Below are 14,174 nucleotides of genomic sequence, written 5' to 3'. Positions count from 1 at the left end.
ATTTAGAACCCCAAATCCCCTCCTTCCCTCAGCTCAGTAGATGTCTGCCATATCTATTCTCACCCCAACAGAATTCTGGTGTTTCATTCTCTGGAGAGGTCTCTGAACTACATGTGGCTAGGCACATACATTAACTAAACCCTAGGCCTAGCCCTAACCCTAACCCATAACTCCAAATTCCTAACCCCTAATTCAAACCCTAACCTAAACCTAACCATCTGGAGAGTCACTGAGCTCAGGAACCAAGCACATACCATCACTCTGACAATAACACTAACCCTTGCCATAAGCCTGGTCCTAAACCTAACCCTAACCCTAGATCTGAAGGAAAAAAAGATGTGATAATATTCATATATTAACATATTACTTGGCCATAGAACAGAAAGAAATCTTGCCATTTGCAATGACATGGATGGAGCTAAGAGTATAATGTTAAGTGAAATAAGTCAGAGAAAGACAAATACCAAATGACTTCACAGATATGTGAAATTTAAGAAAAAAAAAACAAAAACAATGAGCAAATGGGAAAAAAATAGAGAGAGGCAAACCAAGAAACAAACTCTTAACTATAGAGTACAAGTGGGGGGTTCCGGGGGGGGGGGGGGGGGTGCAGGGAATGGGCACATGTTGTGATGAGCACGGCTTGCTGTGTGTAAGTGAAAAATCACTAAATTCTACACCTGAAACTAATACTACACTGTGTGTTAACAGACTCTGCAATTTATTTATTTTATTTTATTTTATTATGTTATGTTAGTCACCATACAACACAATAGTAATTTTTGATGGAGTGATCCACATTCATTGTTTGTGTATAAAACCCAGTGCTCAATGCAGTATGTGCCCTCCTTAATACCCATCACTGGGATAACCCATCCGCCCAGCCCCATCCCCTCTAAAACCCTCATTTTGTTTCTCAGAGTCCATAGTCTCTCATGGTTCATCTCTCCCTCCAATTTCCCCCCATTCATTTTTCCCTTCCTTCTCCTAATGTCCTCCATGCTATTCCTTATGTTCAACAAATAAGTGAAACCGTATGATAATTAACTTTCTCTGCTTGACTTATTTCACTTAGAATAATCTCTTCCAGTCCCATCCATGTTAATGCAAAAGTTGGATATTCATCCTTTCTGATGGCTGAGTAATATTCCACTGTATATATGGACCACATCTTCTTTATCCACTCATCTTTTGAAGGGCATCTCGGCTCTTTCCAGTTTGACTACTGCGGACATTGCTGCTATGAACATTGGGGTGCATATGGCCCTTCTTTTCACTACATCTGTGTCTTTAGGGTAAATACCCAGGAATGCAATTGCTGGGTCATAGGGTAGCTTATTTTAAAATTTCTGAGGAACCTCCACACTGTTTTCCAAAGTGGCTGTACCAAATTGCATTCCCACCGACAGTCTAAGAGGGTTCCCCTTTCTCCACAACCTCTCCAACATTTGTTGCTTCTTACCTTGTCAGTTTTTGCCATTCTAACTGGTGTAAGGTGGTATCTCAATGTGGTTTTCATTTGACTTTCCCTGATGGCTAATGATGATGAACATTTTTTCATGTGTCTGTTAGCCATTTGTATGTCTTCTTTGGAGAAGTTTCTGTTCATGTCTTCTGCCCATTCTTTGACTTGATTATTTGTTTTTGGGTGTTGAGTTTGAGAATTTCTTTATAGATCTTGGATATCAGCCCTTTACCTGTAGTGTCATTTGCAAATATCTTCTCCCATTCTGTGGGTTGCCTCTTTGCTTTATTGACTATTTCCTTTGCTGTGCAGAAGCTTTTTATCTTGATGAAGTCCCAAAAGTTCATTTTTGCTTTTGTTTCCCTTGCCTTTGGAGACGTGTCTCTAAAGAAGTTGCTGTGGTGGTGGGACAGGGGAAAGGATAGCTGAGGCGTATGGGACCCTATACCAACCAGTACCTGCAATTGAGTTGGGTATCTACCATAGCACTCTGACCACCCACAAAATCTGCCTGAGATGTAAGAAGATAGATCTGGATCTCTAGAGAATATCACAGGCGTTTGGTTTTGAGGTACGAAGGGGGAGCCATGATTCTCTGGGTAGATATTGGAGGATAAACAGAAGGGGAGGGAGCCATCAGGATCATGGACCACCGGTGAGTGATAGCCTCCCATGCTGGGGGCGGGGCACAGACTCATAGACAGGTAGTGATGGGGAAAGGACTTTAGGGAAGCCCTCGGACAGAAACCCAGAGTGGCAGGGCCATGCATGCAAACTGGGTGTGGCTGGCGGTTTTAGAACCACAAAGGGCAGAGACCTGACCTGATGTGGAGAGGACTGGGAGCATTGATGAGGAGCACACAACCCAGGACACTGCAGTTTATAGCAGCAAAGACAGAAACAGAGAATGCAAGTTGGTACAGCCACTTTGGAAAACCAGATATATCTTCTTACATCTCAGGCTGATTTCATGGGTGTGCAGAGTGGTCTGGTAGATATCCAGCTCAATTCAGGGGACCGGTTGAAATAGGGTCCCCTTCTCCTCCACCATCTTCTTTATCCCTGACTCTGCAATTTAAATAAAAACTTTGAAAATTGAAAAGAATCCAAATATCACTCAAACCTTTTATACTGAACTGTAAGATGATCTTTGTCAATTTTTATTATTTCAGAAATCTTCCATTAACAATTTCCCTTGACTTCCCATTAAAATCTCTATTCATTGCAATATATGTTAAGGAAAAAAAAGAAGAAGAAGAAGAAGGTAGCGGGAGGGGAAGAATGAATCGGGGGAAATCGGAGGGGTAGACGAACCATGAGAGACGATGGACTCTGAGAGACAGGCTGAGGGTTCTAGAGGGGAGGGGGGTGGGAGGATGGGTTAGCCTGGTGGTGGGTATTGAGGAGGGCACATTCTGCATGGAGCACTGGGTGTTATGCACAAACGATGAATCATGGAACACTTCATCTAAAACTAATGATGTAATGTATGGGGATTAACATAAGAATAAAAAAAAAATAAAACTCAAAATCTCTATTCATGAAGGGATTTCCGTTTCCTAACAACGAATCTTACTGCTAAAGCTTTGGCCTATTTTCTATAGCACATATATGTCATCTGAGTCAAGCAGGAGCCACAGATATTAATTAGAAAGTCTTAAGTTTGTATCTCCCTCATTCCATCCAAATTCCAACAGTGTTTTCATTCTACAATGAGCCCAACTCATCTCACTTGCCTTTCACACTTGAACTCTGTCTGGGTACCTTTGGCTGCTTTACATAATTCTTCCAACTTTACACTGGTTCTGACATGCCCTCCATAATAATAATAGTAAATACTTCTAATGCACTTAATAGGAGTTAGACTATTTTAAACACTTTGCATATGTTGGCCCTTGTAATCCCCACCAGTACCCCATATGGACGGCTAGTCTAATCATCAACTCTCTAAAGGAGGAAAAAATGATCAACATCACTAGCCACCAGGGAATTCAAATCAAAACCACATTGAGACACCACCTTACACCAGGTAGAATGGCAAAAATTAACAAGGTAGGAAACAACAAATGTTGGTGAGGATGTGGAGAAAGGGGAACCCTCTTACACTCTTGTTGTGAATGCACACTGTACAGCCACTTTAGAAAACAGTGTGGAGGTGCCTCTAAAAATTAAAAATAGAGCTACCCTATGACCCAGCAATTACCCTATTGTGTATCTATCCCAAAGACACAGATGTAGTGAAAAGAAGGGCCATATGCACCCCAGTGTTCATAGCAGCAATGTCCACAATAGCCAAACTGTGGAAGGAGCCGAGATGCCCTTCAACAGATGAATGGATAAAGAAGATGTGGTTCATATATACAGTGGAATATTACTCAGCCATCAGAAAGGATGAATACCTACCATTTGCATCAACATGGATGGAAGTGGAGGGGGTTATGCGAAGTGAAATATGTCAAGCAGAGAAAGAAAATTATCATATGGTTACTCATATGTTGAACATAAGGAATAGCATGGAGGACCATAGGGGAAGGGAGGGAAAATTTAAGGGGAAGAAATCAGAGGGAGACCAACCATGAGAGACTCTGGAATCTGGGAAACAAACTGAGGGTTACAGAAGGGAAGGGTGGGGAATTGGTTAGCCTGGTGATGGGTATTAAGGAGGGCATGTGTTGCAATGAGCACTGGGTGTCATACACAAATAATGAATCATGGAACAGTACATCAAAAACTAATGAAGTACTGTATGGTGACTAACATAACATAAAAAATAAATAAATAATAATAAATAATAAATAAAATAAAAAATTTAAAAATGAGGAAATTGAGGTAGAGAGAACTTAAGCCACTCATCCTTTGCCACAGTCTTAGTGGCGGCAGCAGGATATGAAAGGTTGGAACTCTTTGTCACTCCAATGTAATGTTAAAGTTTAGCCACACACATTTTGCAAATATATGTGAGAGATAAACAACTGCCATACAAAGCCATGTTCCATTAATGTAAACCATTAAAGTCTCCTGTGATTTTTATAGAGAAAAGGATGTAATATTCTGTTTGTACAAGGATAGAAAAGTACAAAACATTTTCTTATGCATATTACATTAAGATTACCCAATATTAATCTTAAATTTTAATTTAATTTATAATTTAATCAATTTTACAAATATTTTATATAGTTTTATATACATATATAACATTATACATAATGTTACATAACATTACACAATAATATATAAGCATTATATAATAAATATTATATATAAATATATGTATATAAATGTATATATAAACATTATACAATACTGTTTACAAAAATATATATAACATACATATAAACATTATATAATATGTAATATAAAGATTATATGTGTACATGAAATTAGCATTATATAATAAATTCTTTTGATCACCTGTGGAACAGTCACCTGTTCCATCCTTCTCCATCCCTGACACCCTTCATAAATAAGTACCCACTTTGAAATATTTTGGCTGTTCTTTGGTATTTACCTATTTCCAAATAATACACTTAAACTACTAATTATTTTTTTGTTTAGATACTATCTATTAAATCCAACCTGAACAGGCCTATCACCTTCTTCTCCTATGTACCCTGTAATTAATTAACAAGCACACTTACTCTCCTCAGTGACACCACCGCATGTGGGTGCCATCCTGGCACCCCCCTCCAAACATCATCCTATAAAATCATTTTCCACTTGTCCTCTGTAGTATTCTGTTAATGGATCCCATGCCTTCCTTTTTCTTGTGACGCACATTCTCTTTTGATGATTTTCTTAGCTGTGCCAAATAAAGTTTGTATTCCATGAATGTCTGGTTAAGGGAAGTGTTTTTCATTTCTGCACTCATCCTGGCTTCCTGATCAACAGATGTCAGCCAGAACAATATGTTCTTCAGGTCAGTAAACCTGGTGGCAGACTATCATTTCTGCCAGGAATAGTTCTCCCACTGATCAGCTCTTCAGAGGAAGCCCAGCCTAGAGGTTTTCCTCTACACCCTCCATTGTTTTTGTAATAAATTAATTGTCTACATTATGTCTAAGATGTCTCTGCATTTATGTACTGAACCCTGAATTAAATTTATATTTTATAACAGAAATGGTTATAAGGACTAGATCCTCAGGAATAGAAATTCAGGGAGAGCGACACCAATGTCATGGTGGCATAAGATACCCACGGGCACCTCCAGGGCCCTGTGTGCCCACCCACACACACACTGCCACCAGCTCCCTTTGCATGCTCCTGAGGAGAGTAGCAAGAGCAAGCGCCAGTGGATGACTAAACATGCTCGGAAAGCAGGCCAGGGTCTGCTGACCAGTCAGAAATCACATACTTAAGCTGTGGCATCACCTTCAGGAAAACAAAATGGAGGCAATCAGCATACAGCCTAGTGCATGGTAGGATTAAGACATCAAGAGGAGAGGAGATACAAGCTCAAGATATGTGCTCGCATAGAGTAGGATTATCCACAAAAGGACTGGGAAAACCTCAGAATCTCTAGCAGGGCTGATGAAAGATTTTCTCACCTGAAGACATCTACTAAAAATTGGAAGAAGTGACTGCTACTTCAAAAGCAAAGAAAGTAACACAAAAAACTTCAAAGAAGATGAAAAGTCAAGGAGACATGACATTATCAAAAAGTCACAGCAATATTCCAGTAATGGAACCCATGGACATGGAGATCCACAATTTACCCTATAAAGAATTCAAACGGTGCCTGGGTAGCTCAGTCGGGTAAACATCTGCCTTCGGCTCTGGTCATGATCCCAGGGATTGAGCCCACATTGGGCTCCCTGCTGAGCGGGAGGCCTGCTTCTCCCTTTCCCTCTGCCTGTCACTCCCCCGGCTTGTGCTCTCTGTCAAATAAATAAAACCTTTAAAAAGTGAATCAAAAATACATATTTTAAGGAAATTGAGTGTGCCATAAGAAAACACAGAAAAACAAATCAACAGAATCAGGAAGATAATATATGAACAAAATAAGATTAGCAAACATATATATCTTTCAAAGAACCAAACAGAAATTCTGGAGCTGAAGAATAAAGTAAATGAAATGAAATATGCAATAAAGAATATCAACATCAGATAGACCAAAGAGAAGAAAGAATCTGTGATTTAGAAGATAAGAAGTTTGAAATTACCAAGTTAGAAAAGAATAAAGAAAAAGGAATGAAAAAGAGTGAAGAATGCCAATGATCTATGTGATGCCATCAAAAGAAACAACGTACAAATTAATGGAGTTCCAGAAAGACAAGAGAGGGAGAAGGGAGCAGAAAGCTTGTTTCATAAAGATATTTATTTATTTGTCTTTATTTATTGTAGAGAGAGAGAAATCACGAGTAGGGGAAGCAGCAAATGGAGAGGGACAAGCAGACTCCGTGTTGAGTGCAGATCCCTATGCAGGGCCTGATCCCACAACCCTGAGGTCATGATCTGAACTGAAATCAAGGGATGGATGCTTAAATGCTGAGCCACCCGGGTTCCCAAAGAAAGCTTACTTAAAAAAAAATAATGGCTGAGAAATTCCCAAACCTGGGAAAGAGATTTAAACATCCATATTCATCAGGTGAATAGGTCACACCATAATTTCAATCCAAAATTTTTCCCCAGACACTTTATAATAAAACTGTCAAAAATCAAGAACAATTAGAGAATCCTAAAAGCAGCAAGAGAAAACAAAAGATGGCAACCTACATTGAACCCCCAATGGGCTATCAGATTTCTCAGAAGAAAGCCTGTAGTCCAGGAGAGAACAGGGCAATATATTCAAAGTGCTGAAAGAAAAGAAAATATTGCCAAAGAATGGTCTATCCAGCATAGTTATCCTTCAGAAATAAAAGAGAAATAAAGACTTCCAGACAAACAAAAGCTGAGGGAACTTATTGCCACTAGACCTGCTTTCAAGAAATGCTGAAAGTTCTTCAAACTGAAGTAAAACGACACTAATTACTAACAAGAAAACATGTGAAAATATGCAGCACCCTGACAAAGGTCCTTATACATACGAAAATCCAGAATACTCTAACACTGTAATGCAATGGGGTGTTGTTAACCACTTAAGTATAGTATAAAGACTAAAGGACAAGAGCATTAAAAATAACTATAGCTACTATAACTTGTTAATAAATAATATAGAATGAAATAATTTGTGACATTAAAAATATAAAAGGGAAGGAAAAGGGTAAAAGGTTTTTTTGCAATTGAAGTTGTTATCAACATAAAATAGAATAGAATATATATATGATGAACTATTTAAGCTGCCTAGTAACTGCAAAGCAAAAACCTGAAATAGGTTTCCAATAGAAAAAAAGAAGGGAATCAAAGCATATCACTATGGAAAATCATCAATTCACAAAGAAGACAGCAAGAGAGGAAGAAAGGAACAAGGTAAATACAAAAAAATCTGGAAAGCAATTAGTAAGATGGCATTAGTAAGATATTCCTGATCAATAATTACTTTAAATATAAATGGATTAAATTCTCCAACCAAAAGATATAGAATGGCTGAATGTATTAAAAAACAAAACAAAAGAAAAACAAGACACAACAATATGCTGCCCAGAAGAGACTCACTTCAACTTTAAGAGCACACATAGACTTGTAGTGAGAAGATGGAAAAAGATATTTCAAGCAAAAGATAACCAAAAGAAAGCAGGATATATACTTATATCAGAAAATAAATAAAACAGGCTTGGGGCACCTGGGTGGCTCAGACAGTTAAGTGTCTGTTTAGGCTCAGGTCATGATCTCGGGGTCCTGGGATCGAGCCCTGTGTCAGGCTCCCTGCTCAGGGGGGAGTCTGCTTCTCCCTCTCCCTCTGCCCTTCCCCCAGCTTGTGTTCTCTCTCTTTCTCAAATAAATATTTTTTTAAAAAAGAAAAAAAAATATGCTTTAAGCTAAAAATTGTCAAAAAAGACAAAGTAGGTCATTATATAATGATAAAGGATCAATTCATCACAAAGATATAAATGTTGTAAATATGCATACAACATCAGAACACCTAAATATATAAAGCACATATTAACAGAACTAAGAGAATAAATTAAACAGCAATACGGTAAGAGTTAGGAAATTTAATTCCCCCCTCTCAGCAATGGTTAGATCGTGAGACAGAGAATCAGTAAGAAAACAAGATTTTAACACCACAGTAGACCCAACGTACCTAACAGATATACACAGAACATTCCATCCAACAGCAACAGAATACTTATTCTTCTCAAGTGGATATGGAATATTTTATAGGACGGATCATATGATAGGACACAAAACAAGTCTCAAAAAATTCAAGAAGATAGGAATTATATCAAGTATCTTTAGTGACCACAATGGTATAAAAATAGAAATCAATAACAGTAAGAAAGCTGAAAAACTCACAAAGCCATGGAGATTAAACAACGTACTGCTGGATCAGAAGGATCCACTGGATTAAGAGGAAATCAAGGGGAAATAAAAAACTATCCTGACACACACAAAAAATGGATATGCACATACCAAACTTTATGTATCAAAAGAAGTTTTTAAAAGTTTATAAGAATAAATGTACACATCAAAAAAAGTCTTGAATAAAAAATCCAACTTTATACCTCAAGGAACTAGAAAAAGAAGAGCAAACTAAGCCAGAGATAGCATAAGGAAGGAAACAGTAAAAATTAGATCAGATAAATGAAATAGAGAACAGGAAAACAGGAGAAGAGATTAACAAAACTGAGTTGGTTCTCTGAAAAGGGAAACAAAATTGACAAACCGTTAGCTAGATTACCCAAAGGCGCGGGGGGGAGGGGGGAAGAGAGAAGGAGAGAGAGAGACAAAGAGAGAATCCAAATAAAGAAAACTATAAATGAAAAGGAGTCATTCATCTGATGCTACAAAAATGTAAAACATCCGCTCGCCCTCTGACCCGCTGCCTAACGCCAGTGCATTCTGCGCCCCCTGACCATGCCCACGGGTGTGTCCTGGGCCACCTACCTGAAAATGTTTGCTGCCAGCCTCCTGACCATGTGCGCCGGGGCCGAAGTGATGCACAGGTACTACCGGCCCGACCTGACAATACCTGAAATTCCACCAAAGCCTGGAGAACTCAAAAAGGAGCTTTTGGGACTGAAAAAGAGACAACATGAACCTCAAATTTCTCAACAATAGAAATCTCAAAATACTTAACTCTGCCAAGAACTCCGTGAATAATACTATAAGTATTAAATATATTTTGAAAGTTTATTGAGTCAAACTGCTTGTCTTTAAGCATCTAATGCAATGCTAACTGCAAGTGATGCTCAGGTGTTAACTGATGCATTGAGATTTAATTATGGATCGACCAGTATTTCTTGAAAACTGCCAAAGTTTATATCATCAGCTTTTTGAATGTATTTGAATAGATACTTAGTCTTGGATATCATGTGAGAAAGAATATTTACAGTGTTTCCTGCCCTTATAATTCTGGTTTATTTCTCTGAATAAGCTTGACTATCATGGCAAATGGGAATTATAAATTAACTATAATAAAAGTGTCATTGACAATGAAAAAAATGTAAACATTATGTGACAACTATGAACAATCATATGCCAACAAATGGGACAACCTAGAAACATACAGTCTACCAAGAATGAATCATGAAGAAATAGAAAATCTGAATGGACCACTAACATGACTAGAAGTCCTAGCCAAAGCAATCAGACAATAATAAATAAATAAATAAATAAATAAATAAATAAATAATGGCATCCAAATCAGACAGGAAGAAGTAAAATTACCTCTGTTTGCAGATGACATCATCATGTATATAGAAAATCTTAAAGATTCCACCAAAACTTGTTTTAGAACCAATAAACAAATGCAGTAAAATTGCAGAATGCAAAATCAACACACAAATATCAGTTGTATTTCTATAGACCAACAGTGAATTATCTGAAAAAAAAAGAAAATAATCCCACATACAATAGCTCAAAAACAATAAAATACTTCCAAATAAATTTTACCAAGGAGGTAAATGATTTGCACACTAAAAACTCTAAGATACTGATGAAAGAAATTGAAGAAGACATAAATGAATGGAAAGATATGCCTTGCTCATAGATCAGAAAAATTAATTTTGTTAAAATTTCCATAATACCCAAAGGCATCTATAGATTTAATGCAATTCCTATCAAAATTCCAATGGTGTTTTTCATAGAAATAGAATAAAACAACTCTAAAATTTGTTTGAAACTTCAAAAGACAATGAATAGCCAAAGCTATTCTTTCCTAAGAAGGACAAAGCCAAGGCATCACAATTCCGGGCTTCCAGCTCTATTACAAAGCTGTCATCATCAAGACAGCATGGTACCAGCACAAAAACAGACACATAGATCAATGGAACAGAACAGAGAGCCCAGAAATGGACCCTCAACTCTATGGTCAACTCATCTTTGACAAAGCAGGAAAGAATGTCCAATGGAACAAAGACAGTCTCTTCAACAAATGGTGTTGGGAAAATTGGATAGCCACATGCAGAAGAATGAAACTGGACCATTTCCTTACACCACACACAAAAATAGACTCCAAATTGTTGAAAGACCTCAATGTGAGACAGGAGTCCATCAAAATCCTAAAGGAGAACACAGGCAGCAACCTCTTCGACCTCAGCCGCAGCAACTTCTTCCTAGAAACGTCGCCAAAGGCAAGGGAAGCAAGGGCAAAAATGAACTATTGGGACTTCATCAAGATAAAAAGCTTTTGCACAGCAAAAGAAACAGTCAACAAAACCAAAAGACAACCGACAGAATGGGAGAAGATATTTGCAAATGACATATCAGATAAAGGGCTAGTATCCAAAATCTATAAAGAACTCATCAAACTCAACACCCAAAGAACAAAGAATCCAATCAAGAAATGGGCAGAAGACATGAACAGACATTTTTCCAAAGAAGACATCCAAATGGCCAACGGACACATGAAAAAGTGCTCAAAATCGCTCGGCATCAGGGGAATCCAAATCAAAACCTCAATGAGATACCACCTCACACCAGTCAGAATGGCTAAAATTAACAAGTCAGGAAACGACAGATGTTGGCGGGGATGCGGAGAAAGGGGAACCCTCCTACACTGTTGGTGGGAATGCAAGCTGGTGCAGCCACTCTGGAAAACAGTATGGACGTTCCTGAAGAAGTTGAAAATAGAGCTATTTACCCCAAAGATACAAAAGTAGGGACCCGAAAGGGTACATGCACCCCAATGTTTATAGCAGCAATGTCCACCATAGCCAAACTGTGGAAAGAGCCAAGATGTCCATCGACAGATGAATGGATAAAGAAGATGTGGTATATATATACAATGGAATATTATGCAGCCATCAAAAGGAATGAGATCTTGCCATTTGCAACGACGTGGATGGAACTGGAGGGTATTATGCTGAGCAAAATAAGTCAAACAGAGAAAGACATGTATCATATGACCTCACTGATATGAGGAATTCTTAATCTCAGGAAACAAACTGAGGGTTGCTGGAGTGGGGGGTGGGGTGGGAGGGATGGGGTGACTGGGTGATAGACACTGGGGAGGGTATGCATTCTGGTAAGTGCTGTGAATTGTGCAAGACTGTTGAATCTCAGATCTGTACCTCTGAAACAAATAATGCAATATATGTTAAGAAAAAAAAAAGAAGAAGAAGGTAGCAGGAGGGGAAGAATGAAGCGGGGGAAATCGGAGGGGTAGATGAACCATGAGAGACGATGGACTCTGAAAAACAAAATGAGGGTTCTAGAGGGGAGGGAGGTGGGAGGATGGGTTAGCCTGGTGGTGGGTATTGAGGAGGGCACATTCTGCATGGAGCACTGGGTGTTATGCACAAACAATGAATCATGGAACACTACATCTAAAACTAATGATGTAATGTATGGGGATTAACATAAGAATAAAAAAAAAAGAAGGACAAAGCCAAAAGCATCACATTTCCTGATTTCCAACTGTATTATAAAGTTATATGGTTTGGATTACTATCCTAAGCAAATCAGAAAGTGTGTTGGGATTTAACTTGTATCACTCATTCTAAAAAACATTTTTTTAAAAAAGCAAATTTGGTAGACCTCTGATGAATCTGGAAGGCATATATTCCTAATGAGTATGAAGCCCAAGCTCCTTTCTAGGTAATCCATGAGGCTTTCAGTATTGAATGGTGTGGGAGGGGGGAAATGGAGCAAGAGAAGGCTCTACAATAGGTCCAGGCTGTAGTGCAAGGAGAACCACCACATGAGAGCTACAGCTTGAGAGACCATATTGTCCTGGTTTATGAGTAATTTTCTTTTTTTTTTTAAGATTTTATTTATTTATTTGACAGAGAGAGAGACAGCGAGAGCAGGAACACAAGCAGGGGGAGTGGGAGAGGGAGAAGCAGGCTTCCCGCTGAGCAGGGAGCCCGATGTGGGACTCGATCCCAGGACCCTGGGATCATGACCTTAGCTGAAGGCAGATGCTTAACGACTGAGCCACCCAGGCGCCCTATGAGTAATTTTCAATAGTATTCCCTTTTACTCTCAAAAGCATCCTAACTTTTACATCAACATGGATGGGACTGGAGGAGATTATGCTAAGTGAAATAAGTCAAGCAGAGAAAGTCAATTATCATATGGTTTCACTTATTTGTGGAACATAAGGAATAGCATGGAGGACATTGGGAGAAGGAAGGGAAAAATGAAGGAGGGAAATCGGAGGGAGAGATGAACCATGAGAGACTATGGACTCTGAGAAACAAACAGGGTTTTAGAGGGGAGGGGGGAAGGGGGATGGGTCAGCCCAGTGATGGGTATTAAGGAGGGCATGTACTGCATGGAGCACTGGGTGTTATACGAAAACAATGGATTGTGGATCACCACATCAAAAACTAATGATGTATTGTATGGTGACTAACATAACATAATAAAACTAAAAAAAAAAGAAAAAGCATCCTAACATAGCTATAAATTATATGGTCACCCTGATTGTGCCCTAGAAGATAAAAGGCCCATGAAGCATCTGTAGAAGATAGAGTGCTGTGTGGAGGATCTGTCAAGCTCCAGTGGGGAAATGTGAGTGCAAGCTGACAACCATTCTCTACGTGGAAAGGGCTTCTAGCTTGCTGTTGATCTCTGGTCAGACTAAGAAGCTGATTATAAACCACAAAGTAACTAGATAACTCGAGCTGCCTATCATGAAATGAGTATTATCTGATCTACCAAAATCATAACATTGGACATGCTATGTGACAATCCATGTTTAAATATAAATGTCATCCACAGGACGAGGCCTGACCAGGACAGAAGAAAACATGTAATCCATTTGGGGGTGAGGTTCCAACCTACTTTTAGACACAAGTGAAATGCATGTGCCAGGCTCAGTCTCCTGTGGTGTCTTACAGATTTACTGCATCTCCCTCAACCCTCACACACAGCCTCAGGAGACATTCCCTGTGGTGTGAGAAGTTCTCAATTAACGGTGGACATAGGATTACAAAGTCCAGACTTGGTTAAAATTGAGACAGCACAGAAGTGGACTGTTACTGGATCTGAGGTTTGGCCCTGCTACCATTTCATTCTTCTTGAAAACACACCTACCTACACTGCTCAACTTAAGAAATAAAGCACAATATCATCAATATAGTGTGGAAGTATCATCTTTACTCCTGCACAATTGCAGTACCCCTTGTGAAAGGTGATCACTATTATGAATTTTGTTTTATCTTTA

General features: G+C 38.7%; 1 protein-coding gene across 1 annotated transcript; it reads left to right on the top strand.

The window, feature by feature from the left end:
• The first annotated feature begins 9,418 nt into the window (after nt 1–9,418).
• LOC110586809 (protein BRAWNIN-like) lies at nt 9,419–9,622 on the top strand. The gene has a single exon (XM_044917362.1). The coding sequence runs from the start codon at nt 9,419–9,421 to the stop codon at nt 9,620–9,622; it is 204 nt and encodes a 67-aa protein (XP_044773297.1).
• The last annotated feature ends 4,552 nt before the right edge of the window (nt 9,623–14,174 follow it).

The sequence above is a fragment of the Neomonachus schauinslandi genome, chromosome 8 (assembly GCF_002201575.2).
Source record: "Neomonachus schauinslandi chromosome 8, ASM220157v2, whole genome shotgun sequence".
Lineage (NCBI taxonomy): Eukaryota > Metazoa > Chordata > Mammalia > Carnivora > Phocidae > Neomonachus > Neomonachus schauinslandi.
Note: the sequence above shows the minus strand (reverse complement) of the source record. Positions and strands in the feature narration are given on the sequence as shown.

Excerpts from the sequence above, each read along its gene's own strand:
- LOC110586809 (XM_044917362.1), top strand. The coding sequence starts at position 9,419 with ATGCCCACGGGTGTGTCCTGGGCCACCTACCTGAAAATGTTTGCTGCC.